This window comes from Equus przewalskii, chromosome 10, assembly GCF_037783145.1.
Source record: "Equus przewalskii isolate Varuska chromosome 10, EquPr2, whole genome shotgun sequence".
In the NCBI taxonomy this organism is placed as follows: Eukaryota; Metazoa; Chordata; class Mammalia; order Perissodactyla; family Equidae; genus Equus; species Equus przewalskii.
Genome location: NC_091840.1, coordinates 59,198,085 through 59,223,015, shown reverse-complemented (window position 1 = coordinate 59,223,015; position 24,931 = coordinate 59,198,085). Strand labels below are relative to the sequence as shown.

Sequence of the window (24,931 nt, the reverse complement as noted above, 5' to 3'; positions counted from 1 at the left end):
TCCTTCTACCTATTCATCCTGTAGAGCTAGGATGAGGCTGTGCAAAGAATTCTGTAATGACATTCATGAAATATAAAATGCCACTTACGGTGATTTATTGCTTATTTTCTTTGAACTTTCTGAATTGCTTGGATTTTTTTCGGTTGAGCATGTACTACTTTTACAAAAACAACAGTCACGAGTTAAAGTAAAAAAAAAAATTTAATGAAGTAATGTGACATTTCTTGCAACCCTGACTTTCGTACGTTTATACTTGCATGTACGTGTTTGTGGTGAGAAAAGTAAAAAGACTGCAAAGCTTTATACCAATGCCCACTGTGGTTACTGACGAGGAATTGGATTATAGGCAATGTTTTTAAGTGCGTTTTCCCTTTTCTCCCTTTTTTCCTCCCGCATTTTTAACCAACGTCATCCCCCTGCTCACAAGCTTTCGGTATGACGCGCCAGCTAAATAAAAATTCCTTAAATTCTTCTACGTCATTAAATGGCCCACAGCCCCGTGGGAGGGCCACAGGTCCCATCCGAGATGAAGAAAAACCATCTCAATTCAAAAACTTGATAAACTAGGAAGATTGCATTCACACGGCGTGAACCCCACGAGAACCACTGTCCGGGCGGGGACATGGAGGGCGCGGGGCCGCGCGGGAGGCTCCTCCTTGGGCTCGGGGGCCGTCCGCGTCCGCAGGCCACGCCGCGGGCAGCCCCTCAAGCCGGCGGCCGCCTCCGCCCTCTGGCGGCACCTCTCGGAACTACAGGCCGCCCCCCGTCGGAGAAGCGAGGGCTCGGCGGCCGGGGCTGCGCTGGGAGGGAGGGACGCCCAGCGCCCGGGCCACACACCCGGGGCCGAGAGGAAGCCCGACCCGCCCCCTCGGCTTCCCACCCGGCCAGAGACCCAGGCAGGGGAAGGAGGGACCCGCCCGGGCGCAGGCGAGCGCGGGCCGGAGGGGACCAGAGCCGCCTCCCGACTCGCGGGCGGCCGCCGGCCTGCGCTCTGCGCCCCCCCTCCCCTCCCCCGCGCCCCTCCACCCACCCCCGCCGTCCCCACCCCCACCGCCCCCTCCACGCCCCACCCGCGCTCCTCCACCCACCCCCGCCACCACCACCCCCGCCGCCACCACCACCACCCCACGCCCCTCCACCCCCCCCCGCCCACCACCGCCACCACCACCACCACTCCCGCGCCCCTCCACCCCCGCCCCCGCCGCCACCACCACCATCACCACTCCCGCGCCCCTCCACCCCCCCTCCACCCCCCCCCGCCGCCACCACCACCACCACCACCCCCGCGCCCCTCCACCCCCCCGCCGCCCCCGCCACCCCCGCCCCCCGCCGCCGCCGCCACCACCACCACCCCCACCCCCGCGCCCCTCCACCGCCCCCCCGCCACCACCCCAGCCGCAACCACCCCCGCGCCCCTCCACCCCCCCGCCGCCCCCTCCACCCCCCCCCCGCCGCCACCACCACCACCACCACCACCACCACCACCGCCCCCTCCACGCCCCACCCGCCGCCGCCGCCGCCGCCGCCGCCACCACCACCACCACCACCACCACCGCCCCCTCCACGCCCCACCCGCACCCCTCCACCCCCCCCCGCCGCCCCCATCACCACCACCACCGCCGCCCCCTCCACGCCCCACCCGCGCTCCTCCACCCTCCGCCGCCACCACCACCACCACCACCCCCAGCCGCCGCCACCACCACAACCCCCGCGCCCCTCCACCCCCGCCACCCCCACACCCCTGTCCCCTCCCCCTCCGCTCTCCAATTTTCACCTCACCCCCTGACCTGTCACTACTTCATAAAACTTGAAACTGTTCTACAAACAGATGACTTTTTTAAAGGACTTCTTTTAAAATAGCAATAAATGTATTTAAAGGAGAAACTTGCATATCGCTACTCTTAAGTGGAAAATTTGTGTCACTTTATACATAATAACAAGGAAACTACGATAAAAATAAGACAATGTTATTAAGTGCTGTTGGACACTGTTTCTCACGAAGTTGCGCCCGGCCTGCTCTTTGCTCGACAGGGAGAGTAGCCGAGCGTCAGAGAGAGGTTTTCAAAACATTTTACATCCCGACCTAGGAGACACATAAAGACGAAGCACAAACTTCACAAAAGAATACTCTCATTTTTCTGATTTGTCTAATCTATTTTATTTTAAAACATATTCAAAGGCAGGTAGGTGCTCAAGTATAAACAACGTTGGTGGGTAGCCCGCAGGTGGCGCAGTGGTTAGGTTCCCACATTGAGCTTCTCTCTCGGCCCCGGTTCGCAGGTTCGGATCCTGGATGCGGACATGGCACCACTTGGCACGCCATGCTGTGGCAGGCGTCCCACATATAAAGTAGAGGAAGATGCGCACGGATGTTAGCTCAGGGCCAGTCTTCCTCAGCAAAAAGAGGAGGATTGGCAGCAGATGTTAGCTCAGGGCTGATCTTCCTCAAAAAAACTAAAATAATGTTGGTGGGTGTTGGAGCTGAGCGGTGGTACTGCGGGCTCATACTTTCTATTTTTTGTGCACGTTCAGAAATTGCAAATTAAAAATAACTTTTAAAAAACTGCTAGTTTGGATTCAGCGCACTGATTTGACAACTCACTAACAGGTCACACCCGGTATTTGGAAAAACGTTGCCATTTAAAATTCCCCTAACGCCTCACAGAGATTTCACCTGGATATAATGCACGGCTCGAAAGAGAATTAAGAAGGAAACGGCTTCCCACTGCAGTTGATTACCTCCGCAAACGGCGCCGCCAGTTTCTCTCCTCCCTGAACACACGCGCCCCCCGCCCCCCCCATCAACAGGGGAAGCCTATGCCGCCCCCCGCACCCCTCCCCCGCACCCCATCCGGTGGGCCCAGACCAGGAGAAGGTACCAGAAGCAATGTGTGGGCCTTCGGAGTCAGGCCCTCGAGAGCACTGGAAGCGGCTGCCTTCTCCGCCTGGCAGCCCGGGCTGGGATGAGACCCCGGCGCGTGAGGAAGCCCGAGAAGCCGCGTGGGAAGATGCCTGCGGAGGAAACCCGAGGCCGTCAGCCCGCAGCCCCGGCGATGTCCCGGGGTCGCCGCCCAGAGACCCTCCTTGCACTGAAGCGCTTGTCTCGGGGTCCATTTGAGGAGAGCCCGAGCCGCGGCGGGGAGCGCTCCCCAAAGGGGGGCTGCCGTCCCCCCAGCTCCAGCTGCGCGCGCGCCCTCCTCTCGGGCCGGGAGAGCGACCCCGAAGGGAGCCGGCCCGCGCGTTCGGCCCGCGCTCGCCGGGTGCGCGCTCCAGCCGTGCTTTCTCACCCACACCGCGCTGAGCGGCATTTCGTCGATTTTACAGACGTGCACGCAGGCCTGGAGCGGTCAAGCTGTGAGAAACAGCCGCGGGACTCCCACCCAGGAGGCGGGACTCAGCGCCCAGGCGCTAACCACTGGGCCGCAGCGCCTCTCCCAGCCCCGGCATGAAATCCAAGCCGCTTGGCCTGATTCTTCCGCCCTTTCTCGACCTGGTCCCTGCCTGGCCTCCTCGGGGCCACTTGCACTCTCTTCTCAGGCACCCTGAACCACTGGACAAGCCTCGATGCCTCGGGCCTTTTCACTGCTGTTCCTTCTGCCTTGAACACCCTTCCTCCTTGTATGTAGTCGCCACTCTTCAAGTCTCAGGCCTGTGTGCACTGTCACCTCCTGAAAGCTTCTCCTGCACCCCACCCCCCAGGCTGGGTCAGGCTCCTGTGGGCTCCATGGCCTCCCAGGTAGCCCCCATTTGATCACAGGGGCTGTTTCTGTCTCCAAGGGTGGGGTCCCCACTGCTGGGTCACAGCACTGCCCAGCCTGGGACTGGCATGAGGATGGGTGTACAGCAGGGTACGGCAAACATTCAGACATGTTGATAGAGTGAACGGGCACCATCCTGCCCAGGCCTGGGACTGGCCTATGCCAGCTCCAAAATCTATAAACCAGCAGTCTTGGGCACCTACTGTCTGCACAGCACTGTTCTAATGAAGGAGACAGACTCCTGCACTCACAGGGCTACTTTCTCACAGAGCAGACAGAGGATAACACAGTAACCCAGATGTGATGCTTGGCAGGTGATGATATGTGGAGAGAGTAGAGCAGGAGGATAAGGAGATGGGAGGTGAGGGAAGGCCTCTCCCAGGAGGTGATGTTCCAATAGAAATCTGAAGGAGGTGGGGGAGCCACAGGAAGATTTGGGGGAAAAGTGTTCTGGCAAAGGGATGGCAAGTGCAAAGGCCCTGAGGTAGGAGTGTACTTCGGGTTTTGAGGAGCAGCGAGGAGGCAAGTGTGGCTGGAGTGGGGGGAGGGGGAGAGGGGCAAGATGAAGCCAGGAGGTAACAGGGAGCAGCACAGAGGCACATTCACTGAGAAGCTAGTAAAGCTCAAGCCGCAGTCACCTCGCCTGCCCAGGCCATCGAAGGCACCAGTGGGGGCCTCACAACGTGTTCACGTGACCACATGCTTTGTAAAATGTGCAAAAGTAAGTTGAATCCCTTTTCTGACACTCTATGTGGTTTATATAAAACCATTGAAAAGCCAATTTAAACATTTTTCAAGGAACATAGGTCAGTTATAGAGATGCAATGCGTTTCACTTCTCTTCTCTACTCTCCGGGTGGATCGCAGCGCGCACCTGTCCACCGTGTTGGACACACTCGGTCTTGTTGCTCATCGCCGTCCGTGGTACGGAGAGGCCCCACTCACCTTCCATTCTCTGCTGATGGGCAGTTCATGCTCGATGGACCTCCAGTGTGGGGCTATTATGAATAGAGCCGTGAACATTCTAGAACGTGTCTCTTGGTGCACATGCCTGCACGTTTTTGTTGGGTGTTGACCCAGTGGGACTGCTGGCTGAGGGCACATGTGCCCTTCCTCACAGGCACACTGAGCTGTCTGCCAAAGGGGTCGTACCAGACGAGCAAGCTATTTTTATCCCAGTTGGTCAAGACCACTCTCTTCCAGTCTGACTCCCCCTTCCTCCCAGATCCCCTCATTTTGTATTCGTAAGATTGCATTCTTTTTCTTAAAGAGGGCCTCCCACATCATAGAAGCTTCAGACCCCACAAAACCTGGCTGTACCCCTGACGGGTGGCTTTGAGACCATGGTAAGGCTGAGGGAGCTGGGAGCCCAGCGAGGGTCTGAGCGGAGCAGGGAGGAGATCTGAGTTAGGTGTGGGGATCAGACTGAAGACATGGGTGGAGGAGAGGAGGCGGGTGCGGAGGGCACTTCGCCAGCCCAGGTAACGGGTGTTGGGGGCCTGGAGGAGGATGGGGACCGTCAGTCAGATTCGGGGTACATTTCAGAGGCAGCCAACAGGATTCGCTGGTGGATCAGATGCAGGAAATGAGGGAAAGAGCGATTTCCCTCCTGAGCAGCTGGCAGGATGCAGCGTTGTGGAGGAGGCAGAGGGCGGAATGGCTGTGGGGGAAGGTGGGGAGTCGTTTTCAGATGTGGGGATGTTGGCCGCATGGGGCTAAAGTTGAGGGGAGGGCAGGTCTGAGGACGGCATTTTAGGAATCATTAGGGCATAGCTCGTGTTTAGATCCTCGGGATTGAGGCCACCCTGGGAGTTAGTGTAGACAGCAAAAAGGCCCTGGGCGCACCCAGGGGTGCCCCGGCACTAACAGGTCAGAGGGAGGAGGAGGAACCAGACAAGGAGCCGCTGCAGAACCGGGCGGAGAGACCCATGCAAGGAGTGGGGGACAGCATGTTGTACATCCGTGCCATCCCCCGACGGCCTGCTGGATGGACACTGTCTTCACCTCCTTGTGACGCCGCCCCCAAGGTGTCACCTCTGCCGTGCTGGCCCCCCCCCCGTTTGTTTCTTAGTAGCACTCACCCCGCAGTGTCACTGACACTATGCTTCATATTTACTTGTTTGTTGACCGTCCCCTCCCTGTCTGCTTCCTGAGGCAGTGACTTTGCTCATCCTCGTCACCGCTGTATTCCCAGGGCCCAGTTGGGTGCCCAGCAGACGGTGGATGCTCAGGAAATAGCGGGGGGATACATTTTGCAGAAGGGGAAGCAGGCTCAGAGGGAGGGCGATTTGCCCGAGATTACACGGAGAAGAGAAGGCAGGACAGGGACTGGGGGAGGGACTGGGGCAGGGTCTGCGGCCCCGAGGCAGCTCTTCCCGGGGTTCCGGCCCCGTTGCTCATCTGGACCGCCGGACCTGCACCGGAGCCGGCGCCCGGCTGGGTCCCACGGGGCCGGGACGGCGCGGCGACCCGGGAGCGGCCGGCAGAGGGCGCTGTCGACGCGCGTCCCCGGGAGGGAGGCGCGGGCCCGGGAGGCGAGGCCGCGGCGGGGCTGTAGGAGCCCGTGGGAGGCCTTCACCGGCCTGGGGACGGGTGCGGAGGGCGGCAGGCTTCCCGGGAGATGACTTGTTGACCGCACCCCGAAGGGTAAGCGGGAGTGGAGTTCGAGGAGGGCGGGCGCCGGGGAGGGCGCCGCCTGGCCGGTCCCCGCGCCTCGCCCGCTCCGAGGCCGTCCGAGCGGCGCTGGCCCGCGGAGCCTCCATCGGCGCCCGGACGCGGGCCGACGCGGGCGGTCAGGGGTGGCGGCCGGCAGGGGCCCGCCCGCGCTCCGGGGCTCTGTGGTCCCTGCGGGGCCAGGCGGCTGCGGCGACCCCGCCCCGAGAGACGGAGGGCCGGGGGTCAGGCGGGAGGGGCCTGAGGGCCGGGCCGGGCCGGGCCGGGGGTGGGGGCGCCTGGACGGCTGCGGGCGCGGCTCGAGCCCAGGGGCCCCCTCCCCCGCCGGCCTCAGCCCCGTCACCTGTAGGGTGGGGTCCAGGGGGCCGTCTGAGGCCCCTTCCAGGTCCTGGGACGAGGTCAGCAGGAAGGATCGACTCCTAGGGTCGCCCTCCCACTTCCTGCCACAAGAGCTTCGAGGGACCATGTTGTCAATAATAATAATAATGCCTTTTTTTTTTTTTTTTTTGGTTACACGGAGAAGAGAGGGCGGGGCAGGGATTCAGGCGATGTCTGTGTCCCCAAGGCTGAGACCCCTCTGCCGCTCTTCCCGGGTTTGTTTGATGTCCATATTTATGAGATCAGTTAACACCCCAACAATACCATGAGTGAGGAGCAATTACTGATCCCCTTTCACAGATGAAGAAACTGAGACTCAGAGAGGGAGGTGACTTGTGGAAAGCCACACAGCTGGGAAGAGCAGTCTGGTTCCAGGGCGTCTGGGTCTCTAAGGTCACTTGAGTACCCCAGCCCCGTTCCAGGGATAGAGAGACCCCAAACCTCGGCTCTGCTCTGAGCACAGAGACGTATGTGGCCCCAGATGTCTCCCCCAGAGTGACCTGGAGGGTGCAGGGGAGGACCCCCTTCAGCGGTGGGCCTGCCAAGCCCTGGAGCTCAGCTAGATGTGGGCAGCTGGTCCTGGGTCTGGGGATGGTGCCCGGCCGCCTGGGTGCTGGCACTAGAGGGGCAGCTGTGGGTTAAAATCCTAACTGTAGCTCCCTCTGCTGCGTGAGTGCGGGTGGGTTGCCTAGCTGCTCTGTGCCTCAGTTCCCCCGTCTGTGGAATGGGGTAATAACAGCGCCTCTCTTAGAAGGTTGCTGTGAGGATCAGTGCAGCGCTTGCCGGCTGTTCTGGGGCTCTCCTCCGCGAGCTTCTCTCTTTCCTGGTTCTGGAAACCCTCACTTCACTTTCAGCAAAGCGGGCAGTAAACCTGGTCTCCAAGACTCAGACATCGCAAACCAGGGCTCCTGAGTTCTCTCCAGGGTCCTCTGGGGTCGGCACTGTTGTTAATCCCACTCTTCGGATAGGAGCTCAGAGCGAGGGAGGGACCGGCCCTGCAGCCAGACAGAGGGATGAAGAAGGTGTCTGTGCGGGATGGGAAGTGACCTCGAGCCGTATTGTCAGATGCTGTGAATGAAAAAAAGCCAAGCGCTGAGCAGGGTGCGGTGTCTGCTCACACTCCAGTTGAAAAGGGAGTGGGAGGGTGGAAAACAGAGGTGGAGTTGCCTACACGTGCATAAAATATTTCTAAATTCTTAACAGGGGATCGGTTATATTCTTTACCCCCAGGGACGGGACTGGGTGGCTGGAGTTCATGGTTAAAGGAAACTTTTTGCTGCACATGTATGAAATACTTAAAAGGGGTATTTTTATGTGTTAACTTTCTGAAACAAGGGCTGAGAAGGCGAAGTAAGTACATTAGTTCAGGGGTTCAAATTCCAACACCAACAAGGGCCAGGCAAGCAATGTGAATGAGTGAAATAGGGAGTGGTAGGGACTGTGAGACATTAGGGACTGGTGGGGACTGAGTCTGTGAGGTAGGTTCTGGGAAATTATTTCTCTTCATGATAAAAGGGACAGATACTTTTAGTTAACCCTAAACTTAACCATTTCTCTTCCTTCCTGTCTTAAATGTGAATGCAGGTGCAGTGCCAGGAGCAATAGCAGCCATCTTGCAAACAAGAGGAAAAAGCCAAGAGAATTGCAGAGACACCAGCCCTGACATCATTTGCCTGGAAAAACAATGCCAGCCATAGCTGATCTCCAAGCTCACCGTGATAGGGGAAAATAAACTCTTTGTCAAGCCACTGTGATCTGTTTTCTATTTTTTGTAGTCAGACACGTTCTTAACTTTACAGAAGATGGGTATTTGATAGAATTCATAGGGAAGGGAAAGGGAGAGGCTGGGCAGGGGTCAATGGAGGGTAAAGGTCAAGAGGAGAGACTTTATTTGAAGATGGTGGAGGCCTGAGCATGTTTCTGTTATGATAACCAGCATTTATTAAGCACATACTACATGCCAGGCACAGCAATTTACGTGGAGCATTTTATTTCTCACCACAGTCATCTGAGCCGGGCCAGGCTTTATCCTCATCACATAGAGGAGGGAACTTCAGCCCAGAGAAGCAAAGCAACTCAGCCAAATGTCCCGCGGCCACTAGGCAGTGCAGGCAGGGCCTGAACTCAGGCGGGCGCACGCAATCCAGCCAAAGATGGGCTCTGGGTCCTCGGTCAACGGGGCAAGCAGATGTGTGCGTGAATTAAGGAGCCTTCCTGCTCCTCTGGGGCCTCAGTCTCCCACCTGTGAAATGGGGTGACTGTCTCACCTCCGTGACGGGGCCCCGGGAGCCTGCCTGCGGCCAGGCCCTGGCCCCTGTGAGGGCTGAGGCAGGAGGGCCGGGCTGGCAGGGACATGCAGCCGGGGAGGGGGGGGGGCCGGGAGCTCGGGGTCAGTGGCCTCCCCTTCCGGCTCCGGCTCCACGCCCGGCGCAGCGGCCACATGCTGCGATGGGGGCTGTGGGCCCGGGGACCTGGACGGCCAGCCTGGCCCTGGCGCGGGGGTCAGCCGCGATGCTGGAGGCAACAGGACCCCGCTGGCCCTCTGTGCCTCAGTTTCCTCGTAGGTAACAGAAGGATGAAACAGCACCCCGCCGCCTGGGGAGAGCGTCCGCTAGACGCCCGCAGAGCCCGAGGTCTCCCGCCCTGTCCCGCGCGAGGGTCCGGGGGCCCGGGAACCGCCGCCGCCCCCCGTTCGCGCCCGGCCTCCGCCCGGTGCCCACCGTCCTCGCCGGCCGGAGCCCCCCGCGCGGAGCCTTCCAGACGGCTTGCGCGCCCCCCGCCGGAGGGGAAGGCCGATGGAGGGGCGGGGCCGGTCCCCCTCTGGGCTGCGACGCCGCGACGGAAGGCTGCTGTGATGGGGAAGGGTCGGGAGATTCGGGAAACGCAGAAGAGGAATGAGGAAAGGCTGCCTGGAGAAGGCGCCGTTTACGCCTCGCCTGGAAGAGCCAGGAGTCAACCAAGGACTAGGGTTTCCGACAACAATGCATGCAGTCAGCTAGCATTTATTGATCTCCTACTGCGTGCCCGTCCCTTTGTGGGGCCCTGGGACTCGGGCAGCAGGCAGGATAAGTTTGTGCTCTCACGGGATTTCCAGGGGGGGTCAGGGGAGGAGGCAAACCGGCCCGGGCTCCTCGAGGAAGAGCGCCGTGAGGGGCAGGAAGCGCGGTGCTGGTCTGCAGCCGTGGTCAGGCCCGGCTGCCCTTCCGGCACTGGGGTGACTGCCGGCGCCTGAGCACGGGCTACCGAAGCGGAGAGGGAGAGGTGGAAGGGAGTTCCAGGTGGAGGGAACAGCCAGTGCAAAGGCTGGAAGTGAGGAGGATGCGGGAAGGCAGGGCTGCTGGAGCTGAGTCCACAGGGGGACATGGACTAGGAGCTGCCCTTGATCCATGGGGCCAGCGGGGAGCAGGGCAGCGCAACCACCTGCCCAAGGTCACAAGCGGTGGAGCTGGGATTCCAGCCCGGAACGCAGGGACGTCAGCCCTTAACCACGGGTGTTTCCATGGCTTTTCAAAGCAGACCCACTGACGCACACCCCTCCAGGAGCAGCCACCAGCCTCCCCTCGAGAGCCATCGCTGGGATGCTGGGCCTCCAGGGGCAGGTGCTGACAGAGGGGACAGCCGACGAGAGGCAGGAGGTGCTGCCCTGGGAGAGGCAGCAGCGGAAATCACTGTGGGAAGGGGGCGGCTGTGGTGGCCATGATGTGGTTTCTCCAGGGCCCCTGTGGTGACAGCCTGGGCACTGTGCCTGCTTCCTGTGGCTTCTTCACCCCCAGAGAGCCCTCGCTGGGGCACGTCCTCTTTCCCCGGGGCTGGGGCTGCAGCTGGGAGCCCAGAAGGGACCCTTCTCAGACCCTGGAGACCTCCCACTCTTTATCTCCTGGGATGCTGGAGCTGGCACCCCCGTTTTATAGAAGAGGAAATTCAGGTTCAGAGAGGGACAGTGGCTGGTCCAGGACCACACAGCGGAAGGGCTGTGCCAGGCACCCACAGCTGTTGGCTCTTCCCCTTTCCTGTCTCATTTCCCCACACTCCTCAAGGTGAATCCTGGGATTACATCCAAGCAAACAACTCGCACTTGAATCCTTGTTCTAGGTGGGCTTCTGGGGGCACTGAATGGAGACATTCAGTCAGTCATCAAGCACGATTGCACTCCTACCCTGAGCCCAGCCCCTGTGCACACAGGACAGGCCCTAAAAGTGTTATTTATAACCCCGATTTGTGGAGGAAGTGGGTAAGAGCCTGGACTCTGGGTTCAAATATCCAGTCTACACCTACTGGACGTGTCACTTCACCTTCCTGTGCCTCAGTTTCCTCATTGGTGAAGTGGGATCGTGATGGTGCCTTCCCCACTGGATTGATGTGAGTTAAATGAGCTAACATAGGGAAGAGCCGAGGAGACAGCCTGCGTGGTGGTCTCCGCGTGGGCACCTCCTGTGTGCCACAAGCCTGCACAGAGGGCTTGGCCCATGCGGTCACTGATGAGGCAGGGGCCTTCACACCTCCACCTCACAGATGCCAGGCGGAGGGTCGGCAGGATTGGAAGTGGCCAGGTGCTCACAGCTGGTAAGGGGTGGTGTCGAGATGGAACCTGGGCCAGGCTGACTCAGACACCCCGGCCCCGCCGACAGGGCGGCTGTGACTCAAGTTTGCAGGAAAGGGGGAAGGGTGGGGTAAGCGGCACAACCACTGTTTTCTCAGAAGTGGAAATGCATTTGGTGACATCTAAACATGGTGTGCTCGGGGCTGGCTGAACTGAGAAGTGGACAGTGACACGGCCTGGGAGTTTCTTAACACAACTGGCTTGACAAGGCCACGGGGAGGTGTGTGGCCTCAGCAGCGGCAGCTGGCTTTCAACCTGGGCCTCTGACACCTGGGCTTGGCCACAACTGTGACTTGGGTTCAATCCCCGGCAGTAGGGGATGCCCAGGCTGGCACAGGAGCCCCGAGTCCTCTCTGGCTCTGCCCCAACCTTCCTGGACCATCCTCACACCCAGGAAGGCCTCTTGGGCTCCTTGGATACCGGAGGAGAGGCAAGCGGCTGGGACAAGTGGGTCCCCCGGCCTGCCCCGCCTGGAGGGCTGGGAGTCAGAGAATTTAGAGGGCTCCCGGGAAAAGCCAGAGCCCAGACCAGGGAAAGCCTGGACCCCCAGGGCCCATACCTGGTGAGCAGGGCACCCTCGAGCTATAAGCCGGGTGAGGCATCTGCACCACGCAGGAGCTGGCGGCTCCCCCCGCTCCCAGAGCCCGCACGCCTGAGCACAGGGATGGCCCCTTGGCCCATCTGCCCTGTGGGTGGATGCCTTCCAGCCCGGGCCCTGGACTCCAGCTATCCATCGGCAGGAACCTGGACTCCTGGGGGGTGCAGCCTGGACATTGGGTCGGGTGGCATGGTCCTGAGCACTTCTTGGGGCCATTCAAATAGCCATCAGTTCAAATCTTTGCTGAGCACGCAGTGTGTGCCAGGCCCTGATCTAGGCTCTGGGGATTCTGCCGTCAACAAGACAGACAGAAGCCCCCGCCCTCTCAGAGGGGAGGGAGACGATGAGCAGAGAAATCAGGTGATCAATGCCACGATGTCCACATAGAGCCGGTGGAGGGTGGGGAGGGCACCCTCTTAGTGGTCAGGGAAGACTGCTTGAGAGAAGGACTGGCAGGAGGGAGGATGGGCATCTGCAGGTCTGGGGGAGGCGCTCCAGGCAGAGGGGACAGCGAGGGAGGGAGCCGTGTGGGGGAGGCTCAGTGTTAGACAGGGAAAGTGGGGTCAGGGCAGGGTGGGTGGGGCTGTGGATTTGACTCCACATGTGATGTGGAGTCCTTGGAAGGTCTGGCAAAGGGTGACACGATGATCTCCTTTGGTCTTTCCGGCAACCCCCTGCCAGCAAGGGACAGCACCCCCAACTTGCAGCGAGGAAGCTGAGGCTCCGAAAGCACCCCTGCACCCATCTGAGGTCCTGCATTGTCCGCGCCGCCGAGCTGCGTGCGACTCAACGCGGCTCCCGAACCGGCTGTTTGTGCCGTGTGCCGGGTACAGCTGCCAGCTCCTCCCACCCAGCCACATTCTGTCAAGCTGGGGCTTACAGAGTGGCTTCCGCTGGGGATGTCTTGTCTTCCATCCTTCACTCAACGAACACAGTCAGACATCAGGCTCTGTGGCCAGAATCTTGCAGGACAGTCTCGGCCCTCCCTCACGAAGTACCAGACCACAGGGTGACAGAACCTAAACTGTCTGTCACCATCTAGGAGGCAGGTGCTAGGAGGGTGAGCAGCTGGAGAAGGCCCTGAAGGTGGCCCGTGGCCATCAAAGAATTTCCCGGGGAGGATGCCTACTGAATCCTCTAAAGCCTGTCCGCTCTCAGCCGGGCCAGCTGCTGCAAGGGGCCTGAGGGGTGGAGAGGGAGCTCCAGGCAGAGGGAGCAGCAGGCAAGGAAGCTCAGAGGCCAGCATGTGCAGCCCATCTAAGGGATCCCAGATGATCGGGGCCCCGCAGTGCAGGATGATGGGGGAGCAGTGCCAACAGATGAGCCCAGAGATGGCTTGCCCACTCGGGAGCTGTTTCCTACTCTGCTCAGCGGGTGATCACAAGGAAGCCGAGAGAACAGGGGTGGCAAGGGGCCCTGGGAGGGCCTCGGGCTGCCTGGGCAGGTCCCAGCTGGCGGGCTTGTCCCTGCTGCCTTTGCCTGAGCGTGTGGGAGGCTCGCGCCCAGCAGCCCAGACGGAGAGAATGGAGGTACAATTTTGTTCTCATCTTTTGCTCAGAGCCTCTTAGATAAGCACATTTACAAAGGTTAATAACAATATTTGCTTTATGTCCTCGACCTGTATTTCCTTTGGATTAAAGAAAGAAGTGGAGGGAAGGGAAGGAGGGAGGGAGGAAATAAGGAAGGAGAGTAGGAGGCAGAAGAAAGAAGAAGATTTGGGGATTTTTGTTGCCTTTTTCTGGGCTAAAATGGCCCCAACATTTGTGTTCTCTTGCCCCTGGGAGTCACTGGCCTCCTGCCCTCTTTCAGGGCCCCCATGTCTTGGCCTTTTAGCTGCTGTGTCTGTGTTGGCCTAGCAGCCCCGGGACACTCCTGCTTCAGCTCCAGTCCCCAGCGTCTCACCGCAGGGGCTCCGAGAAGCATGGTTGTGAGAGTGAGCGGAGACGCGTGGGAGGAGGCGGCAGGCAGAACCGGCCTGGAGATGTGCTCCCTGGTCTCCGGATGGGCTGGCAGATCCTGAGCTTCCACTCCATCAGCCTTGGCCCAGGGCCCCTCCTCGCCGAGCCAGCCCTCTTGGCATTCTTCCAGCAGCCCTGAATCATGAGATTACGAGCGCCTACTCTGCGCTTGGCCCTGGACTACACACTTTCCATCCACAGCTCAGTCCTGAGAGGCAGGTCTTATCGGCCCCACTTTACAGGTGAGGAAGCTCAAGGCTCAGAGAGGAGCAGTGACTTGTCCGAGGTCACCTGGCTGAGAAGTGACCAAGTCTGGATTGAAATCCAGGCCTCCCTGACCCTAGGACCTGTGTTTTCAACCACTGATACGGCCCTTACAAGGGACGAGATTATGGCATGGCTCAGCAAAGAGAAGAGCATCCAAATGGAAAGGCTGGAGAATTCAAGCAACTTTCCCAACATATCAGAAAATTCTATTCCCCTTGCCCTTCCAAAAAGTCCTGAATGCTCTCAGGGCTTCAATTTCTTCATCTGTGAAACGGGCCAGCGGCCCTGCCCGGCCTGCTCCTCATCCTGGGTGAGGACACCCTGGGCAGGGCCCTGTCTCACGAGCTGGACGGGCGCTCCCGAAAACCCCGGACTCAGCCAGGCGTGTGGGTCCCAGAAGCAGCCCTGCACAGCTCTGCACAGCCCCGCTGTGCACACACTTCCCTGCTGCACAGCATCTCCCATCTCTGTAGTCTGGGTCTCCCTACCACCACTGGAAGCAGACAAAGCAGGGGTTATCACTACCTTGTCCATTTTAAAGTCGAGAAAACTGAGGCTCAGAAAGGCCAAGTGATGTGCCTGAAGCTGCACAGCTGCTGAGTCCTAACTTGCACCTGGTCTTAGGCACTCCCCTTCCCCGTGGTTTCGCACACAGCTCTTTCACGTCACCCTTCTGCAATCTTCTCAGCCCATTCAGGTTGTTCTGGACTCTCCTGGAATCCTCCAGGCTGCAGGCTGTCAACCCAAGCCCACCTATTTTTCTTCTGGGGAGGAAGGACAGGAGTCAGGACTCTGGAAACAGAGAGGAAACGAGGAGCAGAGGGACAGGGCAGCCTGAGCCCCCACCCCCCGCCCCGCCCGCTGCCCTCACATGACTCTGGCAGAGGTTTCATAACCGGTGAAGTGTTGGGGTTACGAACCCCATGTGACAGGTCGGAAAACTTAGGTCCTCAGAAAGGTGACAATGCTTAATGAGTGGAGGAGCTATGATTTAAACCTCGGCTTTCTGACTCCCAATTTCACGCCCTTGGCATTGGAGGGGACCACACACCCAGAGAGTTGACTGTAATCTCAGTCTTGATTTGGACTTTTGGCCCAAAATGATCAGCTGGTGCCGACAGAAGAGTGTGATGCAGACCAGGAGAGATGAGAGGAGGGGCATGCTCCCCAGCACAGTGACAAGTGTTCTATTTCTGCCTCCTCATATCAGGGACAGCAGCAATTTTGGAACACAGGGTGAAAGTGGTTTTCTACTACACACAAAATGCGGTTGGGAGGGCACTGGGTGAATAAAACTAAGATTTAAGCATGACTTTAACAAATATTTATTCAGAGCTGAATCACTATCAAGGACTGAGGGAGGGGCCAGCCCAGTGGCACAGCGGTTAAGTGTGCATGTTCTGCTTCAGCGGCCCAGGGTTCGCCGGTATGGATCCTGGGTGCGGACATGGCACCGCTTGGCAAGCCATGCTGTGGTAGGCATCCCACGTATAAAGTAGAGGAAGATGGGCATGGATGTTAGCTTAGGGCCAGTCTTCCTCAGCAAAAAGAGAAGGATTGGCAGCAGATGTTAGCTCAGGGCTAATCTTCCTCAAAAAAAAAAAAAAAAGGAACTGAGGGAGAGGCCCTCGGAATGGGCAGCATGGCCACAGCTAGGAGAGTCTGGTTATATTCCCTGATGAATGGCTGCAACAGAGGCGTATGGTGGTGACAGCTGTTTATTGATCTTGTGCATCATGTAAAACAGGGATGGAGAAGGTACCGCATGGGGTTCTTTGGTCGTGAACAACAGAAATGGATTCTGGTTAACTAAAGAAGAAAGTGGACAGAATTTAGTGGAAGGAAATGAAGTAGCTCAGAGAATCAAAGATGAAGGCTTGAAGAAAGGCAGCTCAGGCAGCTTGAGGACCTCGGAAGCAAGAATTGATGGGCAGCTTTTGAGGCTGCTGCTGCTGTGGGGCGGTCCATGAAAGGAGGACAGATGCAGGGCAGTTAATCCAACGGAGGACCCCTCCAGGTGGCTAGGATGTCAGCTGGTAGCTTCCAAGTCCCCAGAGGGCTCGCCTGCAGCTTGGCAGTTTTGCCAAGGTTAGTTTCAAATCCTACCTTCAGGTCTAAGAACCCAATATAGGTTGGGGATACCTGGCCTCACAGTAACCTATGGACAAGACTCTGTAATTGCTCCTCGAGAGCCTCTCTAAGGAAACTGCAGATAAATTTGCACAGGAGCGCAGACATATATAATCAAGGACACACACTGTATGTTGCATTGTTTCTAGAAACAGAATCCAGGGGATAATGTCCGCCATTCGCTGGGGACTGGTTATATACACTAAGCCATTAGGAATGAGGCAGTTCTCTTTATGCTGATATGGGAGATTCTCCAAGAGAGACACTGTTAAGTGACAAGAGCACGATGAGGGAGGTACCATTTCTGTGGGGGGTGGGGGGAGATACATACAAGCCTGCAGGTCCCTGGAGAGTCCTGTTACCCTGTAACAGTGGTTCCCTCTGGGGGCACCCGCAGGTCTGGGGGCAGCAGGAAGGAGACTTGTTTGTTACTGTATGTCCTGATGTACTGTTTGGATTTTATTCTGTGCATGTATTTTAAGAAAACTTTACTCTGGAGTGACTTTAGATCTCCAGAAAGGTTATAGATATGGCACAGAGAGCTCCCTATCTCCTTCATGGCTCCGCCTAATTACTGTACACGCCACCGTACCTTTATCAACACTGAGAGGTTAACATTGCTACGACACTACTAACTAAGGCACCGAAATTATTTGGCTTTCACCAGTTTTTCCACCAACCTCCCTTTTCTGTACTAGGATTCCATCCAGGACCCCACATTGTGCAAAACTGTCTCGTTTTCTCAGTCTCCTCTAATGGGGTCAGTCTTTCTTGCATTTCATGACCGTGACAGTTTTGAGGAGTACCGGTCAGTTATTTGTAGGACGCGTATATGTATTTTTTTAAGATTATTTTTAAAGATATTTACTAAATATGAAAAGAAATAAAGAAGAAAGAGAAAGAGAAAAAGAGATATGGAAAGAAAGAAAGAATAAATAGATGAAAGAAGAGAAAAAGGAAAGAAAGACTTTGAGGTTTCTCTCAAAAGACAGCTTTGCTTGAGGCAACAGTGGATGTGGCCTTCAAGAAAGCTACCACAAGGCCAGCCTGAGCCAACAGCTCTGGCTGCCTGGGTCCTGGACTGGTCTGAACTGGAGCTGTTAAGAATTGTCTCTGTCAGGTAACAAAGAGGGCTCCTGGCAGCTCCAGGCTTCCACAGCCCTGGGTGCACAACCTGAGAAGCAGAGACGGCCACTTTCTTGACGGTTTTAGCTAAAATCCTGAGGAAAACTCTTATTGGCTGGGCTTGAGTCACACGGCCATCGCTGCACCAATCACCACGGCCAGGGAGATGAGCATTCTCATTGGTCAACCAGGGCTATGCCCACCCCTGGACTGACAGTGTGGAGGGTTGCTCTCCACCAGGGCAGAGCAGGCACAGAAGTGTGTGTCCACCACCCCTTCCAGCTGTTCTCTCCTGACTCAACCCCTGCTTCTCTCTTCTTGCAGCCGGCAGTCCAGCTAAACTCACCACTGGTCCATGATCATGATTTCCTACTTCCTGGTCTTTGCTCAGCCTGTTTTGTCAGTGTTGTTGTGGTGTCCCCCAATCCGCCCCCCCCAACCACCTTGCTCTTCGCCAATAACTAGCCATCCTTAAAGACTCAGCTCAAATGCTCCTTTTTGGGCAGACTTCTTTGTGTTACTGTTCTGGGCAGTCATGTTTCAACCCTCAACCCAAGCTGAAAGCTTTAGAAAGGTGGAGTGTGTTCAACTTGTCCATGAATTTCCTGAAGAAGCGAGCACAGTGCCTTTCTGAGGCCAGAAAGGAGCTATGGCCTCTTTAGGCCGCACCGCGGGCCTCCTGGGGAAAGGCACCAGCACATTTCCGAGGATGCCTGCTCTGAGCGGGACGCTGTCCAGCGCCCTGGGGAATTGCAAGTCCCTGACTCCAGGACTTGGGTGAAGAGCTCAGCCCTGCCGCTGGCAGCTAGGTCACCAGCTACAGCTCCTCCCTGTGCCTCACTTTGCTCACCTGTAAAACGGTGATAGCAAGTGTCCCTGTCTCACACAGTGGTAGTGACTGTTGACTGAAAATGCGGGCAAGATGCTGAGTCCATCTAGATTCAAGGAAACATTTTAAAAATGGCCCGTCTTCTTGAGAATCTCCACTGCTGTACAGGAAAAAGCCAGAAGATTAACGGTGCGCAAGGAAGAGAAATGTTGTGTCATAAGATCAGGAACTCTATTTAAATGGATGCTATGTTTTTATAATTACTCACAATGTCCTAAGGAGGAAGACGCATGAAGGTATTGAAACTTCTTTACGAGGTGTGATAGGAGCTTTGGAAGAAGGGCATTGTGTAAATCCCAAGCAGAATTCTCAGTTTATCGATTGATTTAGGAAATGTTAGTACAAAAGCCTGGAGCCATCAAAAAATTAAATGAAAACTGTTTGGAAATGGGGTTGGTGAACATTGTTGTGAGGAATCTGGATACCAGGTGATGAAAACCCAAGTCAACTGGCTGGAGGAGGACAGGGAGCTCATTAGAGTGATGGGCACTGCTGCCCACCTCCCCAGTATCTGTTCCCCTCCCATAACTCTGCCCCCCCAGCTCCAGGGTTGAGCCCCGATTGGCCTAACCAATCGCTCTAATCCCTCACCTCAAATTCCCCACAGTTGGCTCTGGGATGGGCAGGCAATCCAAGTTCTAATCAGTGCAAGTCTCGGGTATTGGTTGGCTGGTTGGGAGAAAGAGCTTGTCTGCTTCTGGGTGGTGCGGCTACAGATGTGAGGCATGGATCTGCTACAGCCCATTTACAGCCAGTCAAGATACCAGCCAAAGAAAATGATGACATGTCTAGGGGGCATATGTCAAAGAAATGGAGGCAGAACCTTGATCATACTGCACTTGAAGCCCTAGCTCTGGAGATTTTAGTTAAATGAGCCAATTGAGTCCAATTATCATTTAAGCCAGTTTGAGTTCAGTTTTCTATTAAAATAGTTCCAACTATTGTATTGGCTTGTGTATTGTGTATTGGCTTGTGTGCTAAACAGGCCAGGGTGAAAGCTTCAGGTATGGCTAGTTCAAGGGGCTCAAGTAATATCAGCAGAAATCTATTTTTTCTGTCGTCCCTACTCCCCTCCATGTTAGCTTCATTCTCAGGCTGCCTCTCTCGGTGTGGAGCTGTTCCAGGAGTTCAGCAACCTCATGGGAAGAGAAACTTATCTTTTTTTAATGGTTTCTGCAAAAATCCTGGGCTTAAGTCTCATTGGCTTGTCTTGAGTCATGTGCCTATTCCTGAGCCAATCACTGTGACCAGAGAGAGCTGCTCTGATTGGCTCAGCTTTGGTTATATGCCCACCTCTGGAGCTGGAGGGGAGGGGCAATCTCTCCCCTCAGCCCGTTCAAATTCCTCTCAAGAGTTTAGCTTTGGAAACAGACAGGCCTGGGTTTTCCAGCATTGCCACTTTTTAGCATTGTGATCATGGGCACATAATTGAATCTCTCTGAACCTCATCTGTGAAATGGAGATAACGATGGTCTCAGACTCCGGGTTGTTGTGAAGAGGAAATGAGATAATCCACGCACAGCATCTGCCCAGTGCTCACTGCTTTATTGTTATTATTATTCCTAGTTCCCAGCTCCAGTGGCTCACTTCCAGGAAGTCTGCCCTGATCGCTCCCTCCCTGTAAGCTAGAAGGAAGCCTTCTCCTGTGAGCTCTCACAGCTCTTTCTCTTATGACTTACGTGGTGTTTCAGTTTCTGCTTGTGTTCCTGACCCGGGTTCCGCTCTGTGTCTTGACAAGAACCACTGCTAACACCCATGTAGGGCTTTACCCTTTCCAAAGCATTTCCCCCTCTGCTCTTTCGTTCTGAATAGAACTGCCATCCTGTAACGGGGGAGGGATCATTATTCCCACTTTACACACCATGAAACCGAGACCTGGAGGGAGCAGTGACATGGCCAAGGGCAAGAAGCAACTCAGCGGGTGTTTCTGGGTTCCTAGCACAGGGCTCTTTCCCCTGGGGCTTCCTTCTGCACCTTTACTAGGCGATTCTTTTCCCTCAGCCCGTGGTCTCTCCCTCCCAGAAGTGCCTCTCCCCTTGAAGCCATCCTTTCCTAACCCCAGAGACAGCGCTGGCCTGCACAGCCAGGTCTGTCTGCTTCTGAAACCCGACTCTGACCAGTCCCTACCACTCTGCCTCATCACGTGCCTGGAGCCAGCCTCCAAATCCTAGGCAGGGCAGATGAGTGTGTCTGCCCCGGCCCCGTGCCCTGGGACTGCGGTGGGCTTGGGCACAGCCTCCGGCTTATCCTGCACCCTCCTCCACAAGGCATGCTGCAGACGTGGCGGAACCTGAGTTTGAATCCCAGCTCTGCTGTGTGTCGCCTGTGCCCTTATCTGTAAAATGGGAACAGGACTGTGACCTCAAGGGCTCATCAGCAGGATGCACGGAGAGAGGGAACAAGAAAGAGGGTGATATGCTTTGAAAGAGGTGCAGAAGGGAGAAATGACTTGGAGGACTGCAGGAATGTCCCCTCTGACCTTGCACGGGGGGGGGGGGGGGGGGCGGTCTTCTAGCCTCAGGAGGCCCTCCCCCACTCCCAGCCTGGCTCAATCTCCAACTCACTTCCTGGGCTGTACTTGGCTCATCACCCCTTATCTGGATCCCGTTCTCTTTCCAAAGCTTGCATCTTATCTCTGTGGCTACATAGATTTGCCAGCAGGTGGGGAAGGGAACGGGCTCTGCATGTAGAAAAATCGTCCTGGGTGACCAAACCCCTGCATCTCTCCAAACCTCAATTTCTTGCCTGTAAAATGTAGACAATAAGCACACTCACCTTTTGGGGCTCTGGTGAGGTTTTAGGCCAGTGTTGTTCAGCATGGCAACATCTACCCACTTGCGGCTATTTCAATTCATTAATTAAAGTTAAATAAGGTCTTAGAAACTCAGTTCCTCGGCACGCTGGCCACTTTTCAAATGCTTCCATGTGGATGGCACAGCTAGAGAACATTTCCATCGTTGCCGGAAGTCCTCCCGGGCAGCGCAGGTTTAGACAGTCTATGCTCAAAGTGCTCCAGCCTGCACAGGGTACACACCATACGCTGGCAGAACTCATCTGAAGGGCAGGGCCCATGATTTCCTGTAAGCTCTGCTCTCTCAGAAGCCCCAAGAGCGAGCTTTGGCTTAGAACGAGTGTTGCACTGGTTGAGGGCCTTCTTTGGGTTGGAGGTGGACCACGTTCAAATGGGGAGCTCAGGCTCCTGACACAAGGCAGGCACATAAGGCTTAATTCACTCTCCTGGATTGGGGACACCGAGCAGTGGGAGGGGCAGCAGGCTGTGGGGAGGGGTTTCTACTTCTAGAACTACCAGTGTTGGACTGTTCAAAGGAAAAATGGCCATGTGGGTTTGCGCCCCCATCTCTCTCTCTCCCTCCTTCCCCTCTTCTCCCTTCTCTCTCCTTTCTCCTCCTCTCTCCTCTTTTCTCCCCTCCTCTCCATCTTATATTTTTGCCAGAGAAGGGTAGTCTATGATGCGGGGTCGGTGAGCCGAGGAGTCGAAAGAAAGATTTCTTAGACTCTTAAGATCTGGCAGTAGTGCTCTTTTATTTAGAGAATAGTGTAGCACGGGGACAGGACCCATGGGCAGTCAGAGCTTCTGCTGCCCCAAGTTGAGGGTTAGAGCTAAATTTAAGGCATAGGTATATGATCCATCTCTTTACAAGACAAAGGAAAGAACATGAAAAAAAGTTAAAATGGTATCAGTGCAGGTGGGGTCTGGTCATTGGGTGATTCCATGACTTTTAGACAAGAATCAAATCGGGTTAAGTAAAGGTTAGAAAGGTTAGACGCCACCACCCTAAACCAGTTACATGAGATTGCCAGACAGCAACCAACTTAAGTTCTTGCCTTCCCCATTAAGAGTTTCTAGGGACAAGGTCATCTCTCCTCTTCTTCCTGGTACAGAGAGGGAGGCACGTTTTACAGGTGGAGATTTACCTTACAAATGTAAATGTGTCCCAACAAGGGCAAGTTCCATTCCCCAGAGCCTCCTTCCCTGTCCCAGCCCATCAAAAGCAATCAGCCCCAAACAATCCCGATGCCAAAGAGACATATCCTGGGGTGGCCAATTTCAGGTCCCTACAAGGTCATCCCCCCTTCCTTCACAAACGCAAATGTCTCAAAAGGGCAAGCAAAATTCCAGTCCTCGGAGCCTGCTTCTCATCTGCAGTTTTAAAAGTAACCAGTCTAAAAATCCTCATCATAAACCGTTTTAAAATTAAGCAGCCTAAAAATCCTCATCAGTCTAGATCCCAGCTTGTGAGGACAGAAGGGATGCCTTCGTCCATCAGGCTCCTTCACAGGGAGGAGGAATTCAAGGCTCAGAGAAGTGCAGTGACCTGCCCGAGGTCCCTCAGGAAATGAGGGCAGAGTGGGACTTCTGGACACAGCTTTCCTGAAACCACAGCTTGGCGTGGCGTTGATGTCACCTGAGCCTCCTTGGAACACAGGCAGCGGGGACGGAACCGCCTGCCATCCTAGCAGCCCTGATCCATACCCCAGGCCCCGCTGTGAGGGGTCTCTGCTACCCCAGCCTGACCGGGGCGGGGCGGTCAGCTGTGAGGCCGGCCTCTCTCGCAGCTTGGTCTGCCTCCTGTGCGCAGCGCCCCGGCCCCTCGCCCTTCCAGCCCGCCCGAGAGAAGCCTGATCCGACCCGGTATCCCGGCGCGCCGCCGGGCTGAGGACTGAGCTCTGCACCAGGGGCTCGGGGGCGGTGGACGGCGGCGAGGCGCGGGGACTGGGGGTGCGTCTGAGCGCAGGCCGCCGACTGCACGGGTTCGGGTACGAATTTGCCGGGGTTCCAGCGGCGGTTGGGGGGTCGTCTGGACACGTGAGTAGGCAGTAGGGGGCTGTTTGGGGAATGCGGGCGTACGCAGAGGAGCGCCGTGGGGGGGCGGGACAGGCCCACGTGGGGTCGCGGGAGTGCGGGGTCGCGGGGCGGGGCCTGCGCGGACGGGGGCGGGGCCTGTGGTCTGGGGCGGGGCCTGCGGGCGCGCGCACGCAGCCGGCGCGCCCCCTCCCGGCCGCCATGTTGGCTGGTGTGTGGGTGTCAAACGGAGCTAGACGCGGCGGCGGCTCCGCGGTCTCCGGTCGCTCCCGCCTCCCCAGCGCTACTGGCGGCCGCAGCCGCGCACCCGCGCCGGCCCGGAGGAGCGGAGGTGAGCCAGGGCCCGCGGGGCTCGGGGGCCGGAGCAGGGCCCCAGGGCGCGGACCCTCCCCTCCCCAGGGGGCGGACGCCCCCAGAGCGCAGGCCCGCGCCCCCCAGCCAGCCCCTGAGAGCGTGCTCCCCTGCTGCCCCAGCGGGGTCTCCACGTCAGGCGGGACCCCTCCTTTCCGACCAAGCCCCGCTCCGCGGGCTGGAGCATAGCCCCCTCCCCATCTGGATCTCTCTTTCCGCTGCAAGGAGCCCCGTTTCCCTATCAGGGCGCTCTTCCTTTTGCATCCTCGGAGTCTGGGGCTCCCCTTACTCCCACCCCAGATCCAGGAGCCCCCTCCAGGCCCTCGCCCTCCACCTTTCAGCTTGGAGCAACCCCGCCCCTCCTCCCCGAAGCACTTTCCTCCCCTCCGCGGGCCAGGCGCCCCTTTCCTCCAGAGCCCAGACTGGCTTCTCTCCCGCCCCTGTGCAGAGCCCAGCCCCCGTTCCCTCCAGAAATCGAAGGAGGGGGCCCTCTGTCCGGGGTGCCTGCCCGTCCCCCGTCTCCTCTGGGCTGGAGCGGGGCCACCTTCCCCTCCCCGGGGACCAGGTTCTCCCTCCCCACCCCCACCCCTACCCCCACTGCACAGCGGGGACGGGGGCGGCAGAGCCAGGCTCCAGCTGCCTTTTGTTCCGCGTGGGATGGCAGAGACCCCGCCCGGCGGTCCCGCTGGGCTAATCGGGTGGGTGAATGGGTGCGTGGGGGCCGGCCTCTCCGGGAGCCCCTTCCGCTCGCTCTCCTTGGGGCGGCTCCCCAGGAGCGCGGCGCGTTGGGAGAGGCTGGCCCTTCCTAGAGGAGTCGGTGCCAACAGGTTTTTGTTTGCGACCTGGAGTTGGCCCAGTGACTTTGCGGGGGAGTGGGGAGGGCAGCTTGCTCTCCTCAGAAACCCCAGCCGAGGCCTGTGAAAACCCATTCCTCCGCCCAGGGGCTCCGTCTGGGGTCCCTTCACTATTTTGCTGCCCTAGGGACGCATTTCAAGTCTGTGCTTGAAGAGAGGATGGACCTCAACCATCATTAGGGTTCAGATGGGGGAAACTGAGGCCCAGAGATGCAGTGATTTGCCCTAGGTCACACACAGCGATACCGTGTCAGTGCCAGAACTGGAAGCGTGGTCTTCGGGGCTTTCTCCACAGCGTTTTAGAATTTTTTTGAGAGAGATATTCAGGTTTACTCTCTTCCTCGTTTATTTTTAACATTCACTCAAGCAAATGAGCAGGAAAAGATGAGAAGTATGAGTTCTTTTCCACCTCCAGAAAATGTCCCGTGAAAGAAGGGATTGAAACAGAAGGGTAAATTAATTGAAAAAGGTGAATTTTAATTATCCACCCCCCCACCCCGCCCAATTACGTAAGATAATGAAGATT

General features: G+C 57.2%; 1 protein-coding gene and 1 long non-coding RNA gene across 19 annotated transcripts in view; both read left to right on the top strand.

Annotated features, from left to right (window-relative positions):
* The first annotated feature begins 6,277 nt into the window (after positions 1-6,277).
* Positions 6,278-8,562, top strand: LOC139074201 (uncharacterized). The gene is made up of 2 exons (XR_011523740.1): positions 6,278-6,403; positions 8,393-8,562. It is a non-coding gene; the product is annotated as an uncharacterized lncRNA (long non-coding RNA).
* Positions 8,563-23,317: 14,755 nt separating this feature from the next.
* EPN2 (epsin 2) overlaps positions 23,318-24,931 on the top strand; it is a 79,192-nt gene continuing 77,578 nt past the window's right edge. For 2 of the 18 annotated variants that reach the window (XR_011523218.1, XM_070561175.1), the window contains exon 1: positions 23,340-23,531. Coding sequence is in view for 1 of the 18 variants with exons in the window: in XM_070561175.1 (XP_070417276.1) it covers positions 23,402-23,531 (130 nt within the window). In the remaining 17 variants the exon portion in view is untranslated. Of the gene's footprint in view, positions 23,532-24,931 lie in introns of all 18 variants that reach the window. The other 16 variants (XR_011523217.1, XM_070561172.1, XM_070561164.1 and 13 more) reach the window with 11 other exon arrangements.